This window comes from Falco rusticolus, chromosome 2 (genome assembly GCF_015220075.1).
Source record: "Falco rusticolus isolate bFalRus1 chromosome 2, bFalRus1.pri, whole genome shotgun sequence".
NCBI classification, from domain to species: Eukaryota; Metazoa; Chordata; class Aves; order Falconiformes; family Falconidae; genus Falco; species Falco rusticolus.
Window position 1 is genome coordinate 85074301 of NC_051188.1, and position 22735 is coordinate 85097035.

At 38.0% G+C, this 22735-nt stretch overlaps 1 protein-coding gene across 9 annotated transcripts in view; it reads left to right on the forward strand.

Annotated features, from left to right (window-relative positions):
• DMD (dystrophin) overlaps positions 1-22735 on the forward strand; it is a 1095710-nt gene that overhangs the window by 39669 nt on the left and 1033306 nt on the right. Inside the window, exon 1 of one of the 9 annotated variants that reach the window (XM_037376981.1) lies at positions 17999-18259. The exons of the other annotated variants lie outside the window; for them this stretch is intronic. Coding sequence (XP_037232878.1) covers positions 18241-18259 — 19 coding nt within the window. The 5' untranslated portion in view covers positions 17999-18240. Of the gene's footprint in view, positions 1-17998; positions 18260-22735 lie in introns of those variants that run through there. 9 annotated transcript variants of the gene reach the window in all.

Genomic DNA, 22735 nt, shown 5'->3' on the forward strand with positions numbered 1-22735 from the left:
ATTATGATTAATTATTGGCTGTACATGGAAGAGAAAGCAGAAGTTGTAGCTTTATAAATTGCAGTCGTAAAGAACAAGTTCTAACAGATTTTCTTGCACCAGTAAAGGTTTGACAGCACTGTGCAGGCAGCCTTTCTTATTTTTGTTCTGCATGAAGCTGATCATACAGGCTTTGTAAAATGTTGGCCATGACATCAAGGGGAGTTGTGCTGGGATAAAGATGGAATGATCAGTCATTGTACTGGGAGATAAGTGGTATATTTTAAAATGAATGAACCCTCAACATTTTCTTAAATACAAAGTTTAAAATCTTTTGTGCTTAAGAGGTAAAATAATTGATGTAAGACGTTGGTCTGCATAGCTGTCTGTCAAAGAGACTCAGTGTTATTTGCGAATATCTCATGGAAATTTACTATTGATTTCACCCCATGACAATAAGTATGCATTGTGTAGATTAATTTCCAGGTGGAGCTGAAAGGACTGGGTGGATTTACCAGTTACCACAAAAAAAGGTCTGATTATTAAGAAATTCTAAATGCTGTTGGTAAACACATTGGTTTGGCTGCTGGTTAAATGCATTTGTGGCATAACACAGCTGTCCTGGGGACCTTTCAAAGAGGAGAATCAAAATGAAAAATTGATTAAAAAAATCTAGCTAAATTTTTAATGATCTTACTCTCTTTGTGTGTCTAACTGTAGTTAACATCTTTGTGTTTCACTCCTGTGTGTGATTCACCTTTGTGGATGAAGGTTTTACTTAAGAATAAGTAAATTGACAACAAGTGCAAATAATTAATTTTTGCCTTCCCAAAACTTTTAATAAACAGTTGTTTACTTAATAAAGCACAATTAAATAATATTGAATCAGAATTTTAACCAATTTTTTTATTATTTTATAAAATCAGTCGAAGTAATTTGACTAAGTAATAATGGCACATTTAATTTAAAATATTTTTAGATTACCCATAGCTGATTTCATGACATTGACTGATTGCTGTAAAAAGCTTGGTTTTAAGCATCTGACAAACTGATGACAAGCATTAATGGATTTGCAATTATGAATTTGAATTGGAGAAGAATTTTTTTCAGAAGAAAATGCATGTTTCTGTCACAAAAATGCATGACAGTAAAGATGGACATATCACAGAAAAAAACCTGAAAACGAAGTTTGAAGCTTTTTGGCAGAAAGTATAATGGCCTATGAATCAACAACTGTGTTCAAAAGATTTCAGGTTTAGCTACATATCTCACTACTAACCTACAAATATGAATCCACTGAAAGTATGAAGATTATTAAAATCTAAAGTATTAGAAAGAAGGAAACGAGCACACAGAGAGAGGTCTGCCCTAGTAAGCCTATGTCAGGTCTCAAGTGCAGGCAATCTCACTACTATTAGCTATGCTGGACATTACTGTCCTTATTTAAAGGCTTGATCATGAATTAAGGGCTTGAGCTTGCAAGGTGTTGTGCTTTGATTTTAAGGAACTTGTGTTTTCTTGAACTGACGTGGGCAGGGATTTTCATGAACATCTCTGAAGACAGAAATTAGTCTTAATTTTAAAAATTGTAGGGATATATGCTTGTATTATCCTAATATTTCAGTTATGGCAGGAGGGAAAGAACGAAGCTATTTTACAGTTTTTGAAATAAAATGGTTCTATAGAATAAATTCATAGTATGTTAGGGTCACGTTAGAGGTGTTTGATGATCTGTGGTAAATGCAAGAGTTCTATATTTTTTAATAGGTTTATTGGACTGGAGAGAGAAGAGCTGGCTTTAACTGTGTAGGAATATAGTAGCAAAAGTACAGAGCATTTTATTTTATAAAATTAAAAAAATAACCGCAAAAGGCATTTGATAATAAAAATTACCATGGTGTACGTGCACAAGACTGTCATGTGACTGCTGTAGCTTCTTTCCAGGACAAATTAAAGCAAGTGAAAATTGAGGGAGATTAGAAATGAGAGACACTGTTGAACATTTCAGTTTCCTAAGGCCATTAAAATCCCAAATGCAATGCCATTTAGAACAGCCATCCACAAACAGCTAGATCGAAGTTGAAAATGGAATTTCTATATCTATTTTTACATCTGGAAAGAAAACAATTACATATTTTAAAGAAACATGGACTAGGTGGTGTTGATATGTCCAGAAAGCAGTAGGTGATTTTTGGATCTACTGAGTCACTGTCACAGCTGTATCTCAGCTGTATTTCACATGCTGACATTTACTGTAAGCAGCATATCACAAACTAATCTGTGCTGTAAGAATGTGTTGTAGTGCATAGATTGGAGAATTTTTTAATTTCCACAGTATCAGTTAACTGGGTAATATTCACAGTTCAGGTTTTCTCTTTTCCTTACATACACATACTCCAGGGTTCTCTGCATTTCTGTCAAATCTGTGCATCTCTATATCTGTGTAAAACATACATGCATATATACATGCACACCAGGTTTTCTGGAATGATGACTGTCAGTCTCTAGAATTAGAGATCAGTCAATGGAAGGTAGCAGTGTCCAGTGTTAAAGCAGTAATGATGTTCTGGGAAGAATGGAGAATTGCTGTTCAAGACTACCATTACTGTTTCATTGGGATCTAGCCCAGTTCTTAATGATACTAATATTGCATTATCTAAAATGAAAATATTTCACTTGATATACCTAAATATTGCTTTTGTCTTTTTTGTTTGTTTGGTTTTGGTTTTGTTTTCCTCCTTCCCCTGATAAGTCTGGGTCTTCCCATAGGGCACTCAAATAATTCTTGATTCCACAGCATATAGCAGAAATTCTGTATTCTTTGATGCTTCATTTTCTGCTGCTGGATTTCAGTCCATTTCTGTTAACATGGTCCTGAACATTGCCCATCTCTTATTGTCTGATATTTCAATCTCCCTCTGTCTTGACACTGATTTTCAATTTTCTCGTCATCATTTGACTTCTTTGGCATAAACTGTTTGTGCAGAAGTTATTAATGCCTCCTGTCCCAGGACCACTTTTTTAAAAAAAATGACTCAAGTAACTTGGCTATAAGTAAGTGATTCCCTTTCAGCGTACTAATTGACATTTCCCCTTGTTCTTACTAATCTTGTGATACTTTAATAAATTCCTATTTTTCTCAGGCTTGACTTCCATTAAACTTCCCTTTTTTGTAGCTGCCTTCTACTGGTGAATTCTAGTCAGCCAGAGCTTAGGTACTTGAGGCACTGTCAAATGTTGACATTCAGAGAGACTAAATCCATTTCATTTCTTTGTCTAGAAGTTCAGTTATCTTCTCAGAGGAGGATATCAGGTTAATCTAGTGTAGTTTCCCTTTTGCAAACTCATGGTTCATTTTGTTACATTTTCCATTTACCTCTGTATTTGAAAGCCTAAAACCGAGGCTATGTAACAAAACAAATTCAATAAGAAAAATGAAGTGAAGCAATAAATGCAGATAGTGGTGTATCTGTAGCTGAAATGTAAGACTCTAGGTATCGTAAAATAAGGCTTCTTCTAAATGCATGTCACATCCTATATGCACTACAATATAACAGTTAAAACTAAGGCATAACTTTAATCTCACATTCCCTTTGATTGCTATGGTATACAGAACAGACAGAGAAGCTGAGTTAATGCTGTTCTCTTTCCCCCTGTGGTAGGTAGGATGGGGGGGGTTTAGATTTTTCAGTTAGTTTGTGTCTCAAACAGGTACATCTGCTGTATAGTCACTTATCTTTCTATCAATCACTCATACATGGCTGATAAGCGTTATGTTATCAGTAAGGGTAGCCTTAGAATATTTGCCATACCAGTGATCAGTGAGTTACTCCTAAATATGACTCCTATCAAGTGGATATCAAAAAAATATAATTAAATATGAAATATTAAGATTGTTTAAGAAGATAAAAATAAAACAGTCAAAATGATTTACAAATTTATAATTATGTCACATATCATAGAATCCTTTAGGTTGGAAAAGACCTTTGGGATCACTGAGTCCAACCATTAACCTAACAGTGCCAAGTTCACCACTAAAACATGTCCCTAAGAGCCACATCCACACATAAATACCTTCAGGGATGATGACTCAACCGCTTACCTGGACAGCCTCTTCCAATGCTTGACAACCCTTTTGGTGAAGTAATTTTTTCTAATATCCAATCGAAACTTTACCTGATGCAACTTGAGACAATTTCCTGTTGCCCTACTGCAAGGTGGGAGAAGAGACCAACACCCACCTCACTGCTACCCCTTTCAGGTTGTTGTAGAAAGCAAGGAGGTCTCCCCTGAGCCTCCTTCTCTCCAGGCTAAACAACCCAGTTCCCTCAGCTGTCCCTTACGAGACTTGTGCTCCAGACCCTTCACTGGCTTTGCACACAGTCCAGCACCTCAATATCTTTTTTTATAGTGAGGGGCCCAAAACCGAACACAGTATTAAAGGTGTGGCCTCACCAATGCCGAGTACAGGGAGAACGCTTCCCTTGTCCTGCTGGCCACACTGTTTCTGATACAAGCCAGGATGCTGTTGGCCTTCTTGGCCACCTGGGCATACTGCTGGCTAATATTCAGCTGGCTGTTGAGAACCATTCCCAGGTCCTTTTTCACTGGGCAGTTTCCAGCCACTCTTCCTCAAGCCTGTAGCATTGCACAGGGGTGTTGTGGCCCAAGTACAGGACCCAGCACTTCTTGTTGAATCTCATGCAATTGGCCTCAGCCCATCAGTCCAGCTTGTCCAGATCCCTCTGTAAAGCCTTCCTACCCTCAATAAGATCAACACTGTCCCCCAACTTGGTGTAGTCTGGAAACTTACTGAGGGTGCACTCGATCCTCTCGCCCAGATCCTTGATAAAGATATGAAACAGAACTGGCCCCAGTACTGAGCCCTGGGAAACATCACTTGTGACCAGCCACCAACTGGGTTTAACTCTATTCACTACCACTTTTAGGCCGAGCCATCCAGCCAGTTTTTCACCCAGGGAAGAGTATGCCCATCCAAGCCATGAGTAGTCAATTTCTCCAGGAGGATGCTGTGGGGAAATGGTGTCAAAGGCTTTACTAAAATCTAGGTAGACAATATCCACAGCCTCTCCTTCATCTGCTAAGTGGGTCATATTGTCATAGAAGGAGATCAAGTTCCTCAAGCAGGACCTGCCTTTCATAAACGCACACTGACTGGGCCTGATCACCTGGTTGTCTTGTACATGCCACGTGATGGCACTCAAGATGACCTGCTCCATAACTTTCCCTGGCACCAAGGTCAGGCTGGCAAGCCTGTAGTTTCCCAGATTCTCCTTTCTGCCCTTCTTGTAGATGGGTGTCACATTGGCTAACCTCCAGTCAACTGGGACCTCCCCGGTTAGCCAGGACTGCTGACGAATAACTGAAAGTGGCTTGTTGAGCACTTCTTCCAGCTCCCTCAGCATCCTTCAGTGGATGCCATCCAACCCCATAGACCTGTGTGTTCCTAAGTGGTGTAGCAGGTTGCTGGCCATTTCCCCTTGGATGGTGGGGGATTCATGCTGCTCCCCATCCCTGTCATGCAGCTCAGGGGACTGGGTACCCCAAGAACAACTGGTCTTATCATTAAAGACTATTAAATCAAAGAAGGCATTGAGCACCTCAGTACTTTTCCTCATCCTTGGTTGCTATGTTTCCCCCCACATCCAATAAAGGATAGAGATTCTCCTTAGCCCTCCTTTTGTTGCTGATGTATTATAGAAACAGGTTTTATTGTCAGTTATGGCAGTAGACAGATTAAGTTCTAGTTGGCCTTTGGCCCTTCTAATTTTTTCGCTGCATAACCTCATGACATCCTTGTAGTCCTCCTGAGTTCCCTGCCCCTTCTTCAGAAAGTCATTAACTCTCCTGTTTTCCCCCGAGTCCCAGACAAAGTTCTCTGTTTGGCCAGGCCAGTTTTCTCTGCCAGCTTGTCTTTTGGCATGTGGGGAGGACCTGCTCCTGTGATTGAAGATTTCCTTCTTGAAGACTGTCCAGCTTTCCTAGACTCCTTTGCCCTTCAGGACTGCCTCCCAAGGGACTCTCAACCAGGCTCCTAAACAGGCCCAAGGCTGTCCTCTAGAAATCCAAGGTAGCAGTTTTGGTGACCTCCCTCCTGACTTCTTGGAGAATCGAAAACTCTATCCATGATCACTGCGCCCAAGATGGCCTCTAGTTGTCACATTTCACAGAAGTCCTTCCCTGTCCATAGACAACAGGTCCAGCAGGCGCCTTCCCTAGCTGGCTCACTCCCCAGCTGTGTCAAGAAGTTATCTTCCACACGCTCCAGGAACCTCCTGGGCTCTTTCCTCTCTGCTGTATTGCATTTCCAGCAGACATCTGGTAAGTTGAAGTCCCCCACAAGAACAAGGGCTAGCAACTGTGAGGCTTCTCCCAGCTGCTCATAGACTATTTTGTCTGCCTCTTCATCCTGGTTGGGTGGTCTGTAACAGACTCCCACCATTACATCTGCCTTGTTGGCTTTCTCCTGGATTCTTACCCATAAACACTCAACTCTATTGTCCCCATCATCAAGCTCCTGATATGTAAAACACTATCTGTTTAAAAGCAGATACAATATCTGTTTCAAAACACTGATGCAGACCTTAGCTGATATATTTATTTCCATTGCCTTGTAGTGTGGTTTATACTAATGAGAGAAAAAAATGCACTATGGCAACATTAGCCCAAGATTAAGTGGCTTTGTGAAGAAAAAAAAAAAGTAAAGCAAGGTGGTTGCAAAATAAAACCATCAATATGAAGAGAGTTCTTTTTCCTTGTTGTTAAAACACATTTTTGTGGAGGTACAACTGTTTGAACATGCTTTGAGAGATAGAAGGTTCTCCAGTCTCTGTGGGCAAGGAAAAAGTGGACTCTGGTGGAACTAACTGCGACTTTGCATTTTGATGGTTCTACACATTGCTATTTTGCAAAAATCAATTAGTAAGATATCAGTTGAATTGCAATAGAAATGTAAACAAATAAATTAGCTGCTTCCCATCAGTTCTTTTCAGCACTAAGCAGTCAGGCTTTATAGAGAGGAACAGCAGTTTTTTCCCTCTCTTGTTCTTTAAGGTAAGTACTGAAAGTCAGATCACGCTGACAGTCTGCCAAAAGCACTTAAAAGCCTGTTTAATATATGCCCTAGTTTGAAGAAGAAAGTGAGCTGTAAGTGCCTGCTACTTTTTTTTTTTTTTTTTTTTTTTTTAAACCTGGTCAATACTTGATAGCTCATGGGAAAAGAGAAGCTTTTAGATGCTAATATTCTTTAATGCCTTGTGTATTTATTTTAGTAAGTCTTGTTGAGAAATGGGTGGGATTTTTGACAGCTACAGTACACTAAGCATTGATCTACTTAAAAGGGCATCATTTAGTATTCTTGGAGATCTTTGAGAAAGTTTGTTTCTAGTTAAAATAACATTCACCTTCCCATTTGCCATTCAGACTAAGCATAGCACAGAGCACTGTATACAGAGCACAAGAACACAGCTGAACCTTTGTTTTATAGTGAGTGATAACCTGTAGTTCATGTACAAGTTGGAAGGCAAGGAATATACTGAAAAGCTGAAGAGGGACCAAAAAAATATTGTTTTTAACCAGGGGGGGCTGTGTAATGAATTATGCAATTCATTAGTCTGTCTGGTCAATAAGACATTGCTAATTTGGGTAACAAGAGAAGCAGCGTGTTTGTGAGTAATGATAATTCCAGTTCTGACTGCATTAGAGCATTTCCTGAAGGTCACCAGTCTCTACACTCTCTGTGCCAATGCAGGTACGAAATAGAGAAATACAGTGGTGACCAGAGCCAGCAGCAGCAGAGCACAGCCTTGCCCTGTGCACCCAGGTCACTCCCCCTCTCCTCAGCACCGGCCTGCCCACCAGAACCAGGGGCAGCCCAACACATCCCCCTGGCCTGCCTCCGCCACCCCTCCCCAGAAAGGGAAGAAGAAAAAAAAAAGGGTGCTGAAGAGTAGCATGGTGGAGCAGGAAGCAAAAAGACAGAAGGGGAAAGCAAAGCCCCTGTTTTATTAATTCTCAGTACAGTTTGCAAGCAGAAAGTTAAAACTGGGTTGGTTGGAGTAGTATGTCAGCATAGCAACTGTTGTGATTGGAAATTTTCTTCACACCTATTGACCTACTTAGTGAAGATTTATGTGTCCACTCACAACTAGAATCTCATCTTGTTTTAAAGAATAAAATGTAAGATTGCCCTCTTTACTTTTAGACTTTCATGTTATTGTAGATCGATGAAAAGGGGAAAAAAATAAAAAAAAGCTCTGAAATGTTTGTGTATGATCAACAGTTTATCAACTTGTCTTATAGCTACCTCTGCTTGCTTTCTACTTGTTCAAAAGTTTGCAAAACTGCCGACAGTGCTGGTTAGAGCGGTAAACAGTTCGTACTGAAAAAAAACCAAAACAACAAACCACAAAAACAAAACCAACAAACAACTGTAGGCATGTCTTAAATCCCAGTTGTACAACTGTGTGCACATATATTTAACTTTAAGCTTGGAATGACCACAAAACTGAAGCTGTTTTATTTGCTATATCTTAATTGTACTGTATGTACGGGAGTCATCTTAGTAGCCCCATTTGATAAGTCATTACCACGTTTCATAGAGAATTCATAAAAAGTAAGTGATATTTTCATATCAAAGAGTAAGCAACATTTGACAATGATGATATCATTAGAACTACTCCATTAAAAAAAAATAAATTTCATAGTAGAGTTTTATGCTTATGATGTTTGGATATCTGTCTGTCTAATTTTAAATACACTTACCCAGTTTATCAGCCCCAAAATGCTGGTTGTTAATCTTGACCTGGGAACATACCTCTTACAACGTGAGAGTTTCTTAATTAGAATCAACTTCAACTTGAAGAATAAATGGACCTCTATCAGTCTTAGGTTATTTAGGAACTATGTAATTCCTCTTCTTATAATGCATTGCATGTGCAGAGAGGTAAAGGCATGAACCAAAGTCAAGTGAAAACTGTAATGGATGTGATTCCTTAGGGTTAAAGGGACCATTAAGATTATACTGACTTCTCTCTAATCTTCTTGTATCATTAGTACCACATCTATAGTTTTAAGATAGATTTACAGCTTTTCTTTCAGAAATCTAGAACACCAGAAGCAGAAATATTTCTTTTGTGTTGTTCACGCTTAAAAATTTGCTGTTGCTACTCTGAACTTGTCCAGCATCATCTTGATATCGTTACATACTTTCTTTTGTTGGATTGATAGCTGCCCACTATTACTGATTTATTTCAATGTGGATATTTTCAGACAGTACTTTCCTCTTAAACTTTTCTTAACAACCTAGATAAAATGGCAAGCAATCAAAAATGGTCAAAATAGGACAGATTTCCAACAAGATTTCCAATTTTTTTTTTTGCCATTAATGAGGTTCAGCTAGGCCAGGGGTACCCAACCTGTAATTTTAAAGATGACTTTCAATCTTTAGAGTAATGAATCTGTTCCAGTTGCTGCCTGACACTTTTTCCCCATTGTGTGATAAAAATTCAGTCAGTCTTTGACACAAGACTGTGTATATCCAATCGTATGATCAGAGCATGTATTTGTGCATGCATGAGGATGATTACATTTTCCCTTGCATGATCCCTCAAACATGGTAAAATCCCCATGTTACTTCAGGTATGTCTGTTTGAAAAAGCTATGATCTTTGCAGTTCCACTTAGAAATTTACATTACTATGCTACAGATGTATGTGGAAAAAAACCAAAAAGGACTTGTGCAGAAAAACCAAAAAAAATGAGGTTTGTGCTAGTCTCATAATGAGTTAGTCTGAAAATGTAGAGACAATTCAGAAATAATGCATGAGGAAATCATTGAATCTATCTGTATGTTGATATGTTTTAAAGAAATACCAGTCCCTGTATTCCAAATATGTCTCTGAAAGGAGATTGCAAATAGAAGAAAGTTTGACCAAATTATTACTGATTTGATTAATAAAACTGTCTACTGGCTTCCACAGCATAGGATCAAAGTCTCAATGATTATGAAAATCACCGAATTCATTAATATTTGCATTGTTCCTTATATATCATTTATTTTTAAAGATAACTATCATTCAATGAATTGGGAGTAATCATTCTTCTAAAATTCTTAAGTGTAACCATTGTTTGATATTTTACAGAATCATAGAATGGTTTTGGGTAGAAGTGAGCTCAAATATTATCTGGTTCCAACCCCCCTGCCACAGACAGGGACACCTTCCACCAGACCAGGTTGCTCAAAGCCCCATCCAGCCTGGCCTTGAGCACTGCCAGGATGGGGCATCCACAGCTGCTCTGGGCAGCCTGGGCCAGTGTCTCACCACTCCCACAGTAAAGAATTTCTTCCGAATAATTTTCACAAACCTATTTTCTTGCAGTATAGAAATGACTGTTCCTATCCTCTGGATCGGGGCGGGGGGGGGGGGGGGGAGAGTAAGAAGATAAAACCTACTTTTATTACTATTATTATGTTTTTATTTAAAGATTAAAAAGCCCTGAATAATGCAGATTAGCTTCTGGTTGTGTTCTTTCATTAACCTTTCTGAGCTTGGATTCAGGTCCAGTGTCTACATTACTTTTTGCATAATTGCAACTGAAATGATGACTATTTTAGTGTATTTTACAATCTGTGTCTCAGATGTTAAGTCAGTTTGTATTGTTATAGTGAACATTTGCAACTTGCTTTCTGTATGCAGACTTAGGACTGTTTAATTAACTGGGATCAAAATATCAAATCTCTGACAAGCCTTCTAGAGCAAATTATTGTGTAATCCCTGTGATGTTTTGGAGGTGAGTAAGGGAGGGTAGCAGGGGCGGACACACGACAGTATTCGATTGAGCATCATAACTCATTCTGTTTGGAATCCCCATATTTATTGGTCTGTTGAGAGATTATCAGCAAGTCTGAGAGAGCAATTCAATTTACACTAATCTTAATGGTCAATTTAATTGAATTAAGCCTTATCAGTGAGATGTATGTTAAGAAGGTTTTGTTTTACAGCAGGCTGCAGCTGTTGTTGTAATTGTAAGGTTTCACAAGGCAAGCAATATGGGTCTTTGTAACTGGGTGAGACAATGCAGGAAAAAAAATGGTTAAGAGAAGTTGTGATTGAGTACAAAACTAATGCTTCAGAATGGTCAGTAATGTGGTGCTGGAGATGTTCTACTTGACTTTTTGGATGTTTGCAATTTTGGTTTTGGTTGGTTTGGGTTTTGGTGGTTTGTTTTCTGGGGGGAGGGGGGGTGGCACAATGTATAGTTGTGGGATCAGAGTAATGGTGCTAGTCAATGAAACCCAGAATATATTCTGAAGCAAATACACATTTCCTGAGTATAAACAGATGTTTTTCCTTCTTTAATAAGTTTGACTGAATAAGCTTTACTGAAAACAGAATGTAATTCCTAGCTCTAATTTTCTTGAAGACAAGCTCTTTTTTATTTAGGTAAAGACAGACCATGTAATGGGGATATAAAGTGAACCAGACTTTCAGGCAAATGAAAAAAATCAGAAGACGAGGTAAAACAAAGGCAAAAAATCAGGAAAGAAATGAAGGGGTCTGTAGCTCCAAAGAAATACAGGGCGGGAAAAATACACTGAAGGTTAGGGAAAATCTGCTGTGCTTTTCTTGATTCAAGTGTACTGGATTTATAGCTCGCTTGTCTTTCATGAGCAATGCTGGGTGCTCTGGTGGTAAGGTCCAGCCTTCAAGGCTTCCCAAGGATGTATACAGCATGAGCCTGTTTTCATGAGGGGTCTGGTTTAAAACTGATCTTGCCAAGGCTGTTCAGTTTTAAGCAAACACAGACGTACTCTGAGAGTGCCCAAATACCCTGGTCCTTACCTTAGTTGTCATAAGAAACTAGACAAAGGAAAGCAGTGCTTTTCAGGGGCAGCGTACGAAGGATGGAGCAGCACAGATATTTTGAGGAGGCTGAGGTAGTGATTTCGCTTAGAAGCTGTCCCAGATGCTTTCTTGTAGCGCTCAAATGGAAAAATAAATATAACTGGATCAAAAGTTAAGGAAGAAAAGGCAGTGCAGGAGAACAGAGTACGGAGTGCCCTGCAGAAGTCTGGGGAACTCTGCTAGAGACCTCTGCCACTGCTTGAGGAAGCATGAGGCAACAGAAAAGCTTTACAAGAGAAAGCAGGGACTGGAATATCTTGTAATACTTATTACTGTTTAGCTTGCCTAATTAAGACATTATCCAAACTCCATGCAAACATCAATTTACAGCAAATTGGGATTATAAAACTCAGTGAAACTGGTTTATAAAATTATCAGAAATCATTACATCCAGCAGACATTATTTGTTTCTTATGATTTTCTGACAGTTGTCTGCAGATAAGGTTGGCTTTTTTTGTAGTTTGGTACCCTAGAAAGTCTGACTGGTTTTTGAGAGTGGGTTTGCATGGAGATAAGGATTTAATAACGTTTCTTTTACTTTATCACAACACCAGCTGACAATTGGACAAGCTTCAGTACATTATGCTATAGCTGATAATATCTTTAGTTCCTATGTGCGCAGTTTAAATTCAATATGTATGGTCTTCCAGGCCTGAAACTGCTTTTTATCTCCATTCAACCAAGTAGTCATCATACTGCTACAGTAATAGCAGTCCTTGAATATTCCTGAGAAACTGAGTCAGAATACATATACTTACAGTGATGAAGTAATTTTGGAAAGAATTAGGATCTAACAAATCTTTGTTGTGTCTTAAACTTTAGGTATGTTACTCCTGAAAACACCTCTGACTACAAATAGCTATTTCTCATATATATATATACATTAGTTTTCAGGCAGATTACAGTGGGCAGCACGGTAATGACTCACTAGCACATAACACTTGTAATCCTCCAGCCTGGGATGATAAAAACCGTTGCAAGAGATAGGGTTTTTTTCTGCTTTATTATAACCATGTGGCAAAACTTACACATTTTGAATTCCTCACCTAATGAGGCAGTCCTTTATTACCACAAACAAGATGTTAGATTGAATAGACACGTTTGAGTTAGGCTTACATATGATCAGGTAGTCCAAACTGTGAATGTATAAAGGAATTGAAAATGGACAACTTACAGCCACCTTATATAAGGAAATACATTTTTGGGTCATTTGAGATGCTTCCAGGGATTGCATATGATACAGCAGTAATGATCTTTTATTTTCCTTTTTTTTTTGGAAAAAAAAAAAAAAAAGTAAAAATATTATTATATCCTGTAGCTTTTAAGATAACACTGTTTTAAAAGCTGTGTGCTTCCTTGGCAGGCTGTTATCACTTGGTAACACTGGTAAGAAAAAGTATAAGACAGAAGTACAAAAATGGGGGAGCTTGTTGATGAAAACAGAATTTTGTGGTTCAAAAATGTATACACACCCACCCCGAAATCCTGAAATATAAGGATATGCTAAAATTATGTGTATCTACACATGCATATATATATATATATTAAAAAGTTATATAAAAGTGTGACAGAATATATGAAAATATATTATTTATTTTATATTATATAATTATGTAATAAGAGTAGCTTTATTTGTGTATATTTATAGGAAAGTATACAGAGATGCTCTAGTGTTCAGCAAGGCCTCTCGAGCACAGCACAAATGAACAGCTATCTTCTTCCATAATGCAACACTAAATAGAGCAGATGTTGACTTTTGCTCTTGAAGCAAAATCAATTTCCAGTGGAGTTTTGCCTTTGACCTCAGCAAATCAGGATTTTGCCTGTGATTTTATCAATTTATTCTTTCTAAAAGCCTTTGCAGTTTTTGGCTTGGGTTTTTTGGGGTTTTTTTTGCCTCTGCTCTAGCTATTCTTTTTCTAATCCCAGATTATCAAAAATCACTTCAATCTAAGGAAAATGTGTATTTCTGTATAAAGCTCGTTCAGTAGTAACAGCTCTCAATTACAGAAGAATATAACAGGTTTCCTTGTAGAAGGCTCCTTCTCATGAGCAGTTTGTAAGGACTCCTTATAGTGTCTGTATAAACTCTGATTTTTTCTTTCAAAAACATGCAAGTTCCTCTCCTGTGTTCCAAATTACTTAGGAAGACAAACAAGCTCTTTGTTCTAATATCAAACCACCTACATGGTATTTATTTTTCAACGGCTGAGTTCCCTGTAACAGCAGCTGGTTCCTCAGTGGTTATATGGCACAGCTGCTCTGTGTAACACCCTCCTTTCACCAGTCAACACTTGCTGGGTAGCAGTGGCAGAGAGGCTTTAGTGATGCAGGAGGAAGGAAAAGACTGTGGCAGGCACGACAAGGTGAGAAACTGGTGAAGGCATTTGTGTTGGGCAGGAGAGATGGTCCTTGAGCACTCTGTGCAGCTCTTTCAGCCCACAAGGTGGAAAGAGGTCAGAGAACAAGAGCGGACCCCTAAAGTATGGCTCTGTAAAACCAGGAATCCCATATGGGGGAAGAATCCAAGGCTGAACTGTGGTGTATGATTTTAGACGTGCTTTTCTCACCAGGTGATTTGCAGCTACATTTCATGCATGACCTCAAAGGCTGTGTGTGACAGGAGTTTTATGGTTCTTTTGGACATGACAGAAAACAGTTGTGGACCAACTTGTCATTAGTTCAGATTGCTTGCAGGTTGTAACACTAAAAATAAATTCCCTCCTTTCACAGAAAGCACTTAATTTTTGAATTGCAATAACTTTGTCTAGGTGTTAGAGAACCTAAGCAATGGTGCTTTAACATTTAGGGGTATTTTTGCTTACATCAGCTAATGACCCCAGTCAAGACTTCCTACAAGCAAGTGTAACTCTCCTGTGGAGCTTAGGAGAAAAAAAACCCAGAAAAGCATTTGATAAATGCACAACAAAAATAAATGACAAAAAGTAACTGTTTCTGTGAAATTAATATTTTAACAAGATCTTTTCTAGCTGAGGCCTGTCCTTATGTTCCTGTGGTGCAGACACACAGACTAGAGATTGAAGCAACTGCCCTTTGCAGTGCATGTCTGCCCTTTTGCAAAGTGATGGAAAACAATTTCTGTAAGGAGGAGTAGATTGCACTGAAAATTGCTATTTCTTCTTCCCAGCCGAAATTAAGAGATTGAGCAATGTGCTCTAGCTCATGCTAGATTCCTCTATACTCTCTAATCATTATTTTATTATGAATTATTAATTTATGTTAATGAGTGGACTTACTCTTTTTTTTTCTTCTATTTCTTCCTTGCTTTTCATGATTATGTCAAATTTGTGAAATTTTTGGAATATTTGGGAATAGGCACTGTGTCTAGTGCTGTGTTTCTATAGCACCTGTTTCTTCAAGACATGGATGTGACAGGTCTTCATGTTATCAGAGTTACAGAGTAAAGAGCTATATTATATGGAGATGATCATAGCATCCCTATTTGTAATTACTTTACTAACCTTGTTCTGCGTTATGCTAGCACTGGAATAAGCTCACCATCATATACATGTTCAGTCATGCACAGTTTCTGCTGAATTTTGTTTAGAAAACAGGTGAAAGTAAACACGCAGCCTGTCCTGCTCATAACGGAGGCTTGAAATTGCATCTCTGAGCCTTCCAGATATGCAGCAACATGCTATTCTGGTGTGAGATACACTTACCCTTGGTAGCACAGAGGCATCCCCCATGCTGTAAATGGCATAAGGAATGTGCCTAGATGCTCTGTTGTCTTGTGCATTCCATTAAAAAACTTTTAGTGGCTGTCTTTTTTTCCATGACTGACTGAGTAGTTCAAATAGCTTAATCTAACAGGTTTAACTTAAAGCTACTTTCAAGTAACCTTCTAGGCTGTTGTCCTAAAAAATTGTTAAGCCTTGATAAGTCAACAACCCTGAATAGAACATGAAATGACCTTTAGTTTCAGTTGAATGGATTATTACAGCAAACAGAGAGAGGCTGGGTATGTTCCTTTGGGTGACAAAAAGAAAGCACAGCAAAGTTAAATTCACGCTGGAGCCTACTTGAATTTATTATATTTTTATTAGCTTGCAGCTGAAGTGGAAAAAAGTTTAGTAAATTGGACAGACTAGTTTATGAAAATGTCTAGTATATATGCTTGTAACCTTTCAAATCTGTGTGGAAGTTCCGCTGTGAAAAGCGGAGTGGCCTATAGAAAATATGCCCTGCTTTGCAGGGGAAGAATGTGTTTTTCTGAACAGTCTGTGTTTTAGGGTAGCACAAAAGGAGATGTATCTGATGTGTTAACATCTCCATCATGTCAGATCAATGCCTGCATAGTTTTGGGTTTTGTGGTGTGGTTTGTTTTTTTTTTTTCCCCGCCCCAATATCTGGATTTCTAGATTTCTACTTTTCTATTAATTTTTACCTTTTAATTTTGTTATTTAAAAAAGAACTGAACTGCCGGATTTGAGGTTTTGCTGCGTTTAATGATAACAGGTAATCAACCAAGTAAATAACATTTGTATTTAACATTTGTATTGCATGTTTTTGGGAGAAAAATTAAATTTTGAGAAAGAAACAGATTGTTACTAACAAACTCTATTGAGGTATTAGGAGGACCATGAAGCTGGACCTTTCCAGCAACAGTGATGCTACTTTCAATGCAGGATGCAAGGGGAGGGAGGAGTGGTGGTTGACCATGGTAACTGTGGAAGAAGCCACTTCAAGTCAGAGCGTACAGTAATATTCAGGCTGACTGTTCCTTCAGAAGCATCACTGTACCGGACTTTTGTGCTGAAAACTGAGAACAATAGACATCCACTTTTGTTAGGAGGGTGCTATATAGTTTATGATTATATATATTTTTTCCCCCTTCCCCCCCTCCCCTTGATTGGCTCTGCTATCAAATGAATGCTAATTAATACTATTACTTTTTTTTAATCTACACAGACTCCAAGGTTTATGATAACTTCCAGTTTTACACTGCCCACAACAGCCAGTTTAGCTTAGTTAATAAAATCACCAGATTTTAAAGATCTTCATAATGCTTAAATACAGCACCACACTATCTCAGAATGGAGTAGTCCTGAGTATTTATTATCTCCACGTCTCCTGCCTCTTTGCTGTCACAGTTTTATGCTGTGCTGTGCCTGACAGACCACACGTTGTACGGCCCGGTTGAAATACTAGTGTAAATCTTTCCTTGATCGATGCTTTGCCCACTGCTTTCTCTCGACAAATGTTTTTAAAACAAGCCCGTTATCTAGTAAAAGAACTTCTGAATTTATTCTGCGGTAGTCTTTAAATGTTGATTAGAAGTTTTACAGGAAAATAAAAGTTAATATTGCAGTAATAAGAGTGGAATAATCGGGACAAAAAAAGAAAAGAGGAAAACTGTTTTGTGTGTCCCCCTCTCAGTTATTAAAAAAATAAAGAAAAAAACCCAAACAAAACCACAAACAAGCTTTTTGGGGTTAGAGTAAGCGTGTTTGTTGAAAGACAACAGGTGATGTTAAAGTTGGTTATGGTAATATGGGTTGCACTTATCTTTCCCCTTTTCTTTAAGTTTAAAAGTGGAAAAAGGAGGGGAAAGGAATCATACCTCTTCTACTTTATTTGCTAACTAGATTTGGGGAAGAATATACCACAGATGGAAAAACACTGTCATGTATGAAAGGGATGTAAAATAGTTTTAGGGAAAGGATACACAAAGAAGAACGCATTGAAAAGCGGTTACTGTTTGATGAAGCAGGCAGCCTTCTTTTCTTAGGGACTTTAACCCTCTTTGAATGGGATTGTAAAAGCAGGAAGGATAATCTGTGTCACACGCAGACATGCGCTGCACTCCAGCATTCTAACAAAAAGCAGACAGAAACATGAGTGTTTCCAAAATGTTGCTCCCTTGCCCTGCTTCCCCAGAGCACTGCTGCTCTGCTGGTGCAGCCTGCCCTCCAGAAATCCCGGGTGGAGGAGGAGGGCTGCTACTGCTGGGGAAACTGAGATTACTGATTAGGAGAGAATATAATCAGGTAGATTGAGCCTGTGTAGGGAGAAACCATTTCAGGGAGGAGGGAGGGAGTGCAGCAGACACTGGCTGCGTGCCTTGGGAGAGTACCTCGCTGTTGTTTAAGAAAGCAAAACTGGACATAATTCTCCTGTTAGCCTCTGAGAAGAGGGTACTCCCTTTGTGCCTGTGAAGCTGGAGGGTGATTGCATGTATGTGTCACCTGCACCTGGCAATGAGTCTCCCTCCAGGTTTCTCCTACTTCAGAGAATGTGTTAGAGAGAAGTACCCACGGGGAAATCAACTGTCCGCTTCCCCACAAAGGTAGCAAGACACTGCAGTGCCGGCAATGCCAGGGGATGCGTCGGGTGAGTACCGGCTGTAAATGAATACAAGGAATATTCAAAAGAGTGAAGAGCAGTAGTAACACAACCCTAACGATGGCATTTAGGTCAGCTGGCTGCCTCCTGGGATGTCTGTGGCTGGCAGAGGCGCTGCCTGCTGTGTACAGGGGGCTGTGGGAAGTTCCTCGGAGAGGACTCTGAGGTAAAGGGCAAATGGGGCTCCTGGGAGGGGACTGGCCCCGTCACAGCACCAGCTCCCTTCTGCCAGATATCCGTGGCTTGCACAGGTTTATTTTTAAATTCAAACCTGGTTCAAGAATAGCAACAGGGTGTTAATACAGAAGGGAAAACAAACTTTTGCATGCGGTAAATCTTTTATTAGGTTAAACAGATTTTTTTTTTTTTCCCCCTGCCAGCGGACATTGTAATGTGTTCAAATGACAATACTGAGTGTTTGCACAGTTGTAGATAATAGATGCTAGCTGATCAAAGAGTATTTAATTGTTTTACTAAATGAGCCTGTCATTATAAAGACAGCAGAAAGATGTAAAGTTTACTGCAAACAAATTTGGACATGGTCAAACGAATTACTCAACTGATGATATAGAAATAGCTTGGAAACTGGGCCATCGGGTAAAAACAATCCTGCATTCAGTCTAGGGTAATTGCATAGACTTGTCTGCAGAGGATTGATTCTAAAAAGTAGCTAAAGTAACCTCATATCTTTCAAGCCACTTGGAAATAAGTCTTTAGAGACTATTTTACTGTATATGTGTAATAAATGCTCCACTATGTGGCAAAAAAAAAAATAATGCTAGCTTGTTATAAATAGCATTATATATATTTTATATATATGTATAAATAAATGTAGATGCATTGTAAAAATTTTTATTCTATTCTTCTTTCTAAAAATGGAAGGTGAATATGTGTGTTCTCTGAGGCAAGCAGTATTTTCTTGCGTCATGCAGGAAAAAAACCAGAGATTTTTGCAGTGGTTCAAAACGGAAGTATCTTCTGGTATTTCAAAATTAATTTTGTTTTCTCTTCCTACTTTTTGCATTCTTTCCAAACTTGGAGGTGAAAAAATGGTAGCTCCATCATAAGGATGTGTAGTGTTGTCATATTGGATGGTTTTATAAATCAGTCTTTACTGGAATGATTAAAATATTGTCTCCTGTTCTTAAATAGATATTAATCTTCTCTCTTTAAGAAAAAGAAAATATTTTTATTTCTATTTCAATATTTGTGCTTTATTCATAAGATACATTTCTCTGGAAACTACAGAGGCCAGTTAATGGTTTATGAGTTCAAGCTGAGCTGAATATAGCTAAGCTCTGTCTTGCTTGACATTTCATCAAAAGCTGTGTTGATTTGCAATGTTTACAGACCTATTTATTGAACCTTCACAGCTTGAACTATGCCACCGAGCTTGTTGACATTGCTGAGTTTATCTCTTGGTGCTTTTGCAATCTCAGAATAAAAGTTTAGAGCAAATGAGTTATAACAAACTTGTCACAGTTCATAAAATATGCAGTTAGGACAATGAAGTTGATCTTCTTGTTCATTGACCACGATACATTAGAGAAATCTGAGTAGGCTAACACAATCTCATCTGGGTAGGTAAGTATGTGTCCTCTGTGATATTAACTTTCAGATTGGACTGTAGCATGTCACAGGCTTTAAAAAGCTGCTCATAAACAGAATAAATATTTTCAGTTTAAATCAAACTGTTTTGCAGCATGAAATAACATTATTATCTTACTTCCATATAGAATTTATGTTGTGAGGAGTGATACATCAAATGAGCAAACAGCAAATTGAATTAAGGCCCATAAATACCATAAAAAAATAATTCAGCTTTTAACAGTGAGAGCATCCCATGCTCTGAGCTACACCCCAGAGCATCCTATCTCTATAACCCCTATTTTTAGCCAATAAAATACGTTTTGCCATATAATCTATTACTATTACTGGATCAATAGTGTGCATTAACATGGTTTCAGACATTTCTTTATGTAACTTGAACAGAAATAAATCAAAGGTAGTGCAAGTGCCTGGCATCTTTGCAAAAGCAACAGAAAACTATGCGCTATTTATTGAACAGCAGTAAAATGGATACTGTAAGAAGTCATAGATTCTTTTTTTCTTTTCTTTTTTGGGTTGCAGGGTTACAGTTTTCCCATGTGAGTGTTTTCATGGCTGCCATTAACATAGTTGTTCACTCTTCTTTTAGAACCAAGTATGCAGCCATTTATAAATGTCCAAAAGGGAAATCGGATATATAGATTAAAAAAAAAAAGTAAGTTGGAGAATTTTTCCATATAGTTGAATGGTCTTTGATTGGGCTCTTGGTTCCTTTTCAACAATGAATGAATAAAGAGTTTATGCTTTTCAGATAAAAAGTAATTACTTATTGATTGTTGAATGCAAATTGTGTTCTCAGGGTACAATAAGAAAAGAACATCATAGGAATATGCTGGGGAGGTGTAATTGCTTTGCTTAACTATTGCTACGTAATTTAGCCTGCTGTATTATCTAGGTAGGCTTACTAGGCTCAAATACCTGAACAATAGAGAGCAATAATCTCCTTCAGCAAGCAAGTCCAAGCAAGAAATTCGCATTGGTGTCTGGTTTCCTCAACAGCCTATGCATTAGCAGATTAGCCTCCTAACTTAAGTACTTGAATTTGGATAGTGAGGTAAGACCCAATATATTTACTAGAACCCTTGTATTAAAAACTTCAAGGTGTTGCCATCTGATTAAAATGCTTTTATGTAAGTATATATATATATATAAAATATCAATGAGCCCTCATAGTTACATACAATTTCTTAAGTCTGTGCCCTCATAGTTACATACAATTTCTTAAGTCTGTGGAAAATTGTGCGAGAACGTATTTAATTAGCAAGGATTTATCATCAGAAATTCTAAAATTAATGGTGGTCTGTGTGCATGGGAGGGTCAGCTGAAATCAGTCTGGGGAATCTACAGAAACCCACAATTGCTTGAGATATCTTAAAATATTTTAAGATATTTAGCAGGATTGAATCTTTTGTAATGGTATTTCTTACTTTATTTCCTATCTCACAAGCTACTCTATTCCTATGCCATTTGTCAGCTGAGGTTGTGATTTTTTTTTTTTTAATCTTTTACAGTAGTGACATCCTCATGTCTATTTTCCTTTTTACAGGGGAATTTACCCAGAGGAAAAGCAGACGCATGGGCTCTAAGTGCCCTTAGTCTTTGCTGACTCTTGTACAGTACATTGATCAGTGTTGTATATGTAAAAAGTTCTTAACTTAGCACTCATTAGACAGTAGGACCGATTTTTTTTTGCCTGGTTGTATCTTGTAAACATACTAGAAGGCATTTGGATTAAGAGCTGTATTAGAGTCCAACTAAAATGTCTAAGAATCTTATGTAAATATACTCTTAAGCACCTCACATACATGTGTAACACTGAAGAAGGTAAGTCTTAAATATAGGTAGCCCTGTGAGTTAATAAAAACAAAATAAATAAAGTGGATTTTTTGATTTACTGTATTCCTTACTTAAGTTTTATTAAACCAATCTTAAGCAATCTATTTAAATTGTCATAAATTTATAATTCAAAGTACACTGTTCAGCTTTGCTCACCATTCAGCCCTGCTTTTTGTCAGGTATTTGATGTGTTCTGCAGCCACTTATTTTGTGGCAGGTGGAGATTATCCCTTTTAATATTCAACACAGGAATAACTATTCCTACCACACTAAAGGGAATTTGCTGTAAGCTTTCCAAGATGTGTTTGACTTCAGTTTGTTTAACAGCTAAATGTAGTGATGATAGATTCAAGCAGAGTTGCAAGGTATTGTGGAGTTTGTAGTGTAATCATCATCCACCAGAGGAGAACGCCTGTCCCATGAACCTCAATTTTAAAGATTATATTGCATGTTACACAGGATCAGTTCAGATTGGTACTGACCGTGCTTGTATTTATGACCTATCTTGGATGAAAGACTATTGTGTTGCTACTGAACTAGCTTCTTAAAGATTATAATAAAAAGTACAAGCTATCACTTTATCATTAAAAGGTAACAGAGATAGTCAGGGATATGCCTCACTATTCCCCTCACCAAAAAAAAAAAAGGGGAGGGGGGGGAGAGGGATATGAAAGAAAAAAGAAAAAAATAGGGGAAAAAATAATTCTGTGTGTACAGAAATATATTTAAGCAAATTATTTCCATGAAAAGAAAAAAGGTACTTTTATGGACCTGTTGAACAGAATGGACAGACTAGAGACTGATGCTGATAATTGTTTGGTTTTAAGACTTTACTCTTAGTCAAGGGAAAGAAAGAAGCTTTCTGCAATATTTTACTTCTTACAGATAAAATGTAATCATCTTAACAGAATCAGGGGAGTATTGTTTGCCCATTTCAGAGGAAGTTAAAGGAGAAGAGAGAGTAAGCATGTTTCTCGAGGCAAATGTACAATAATATTATAAAAATAAATAAATAGAGAT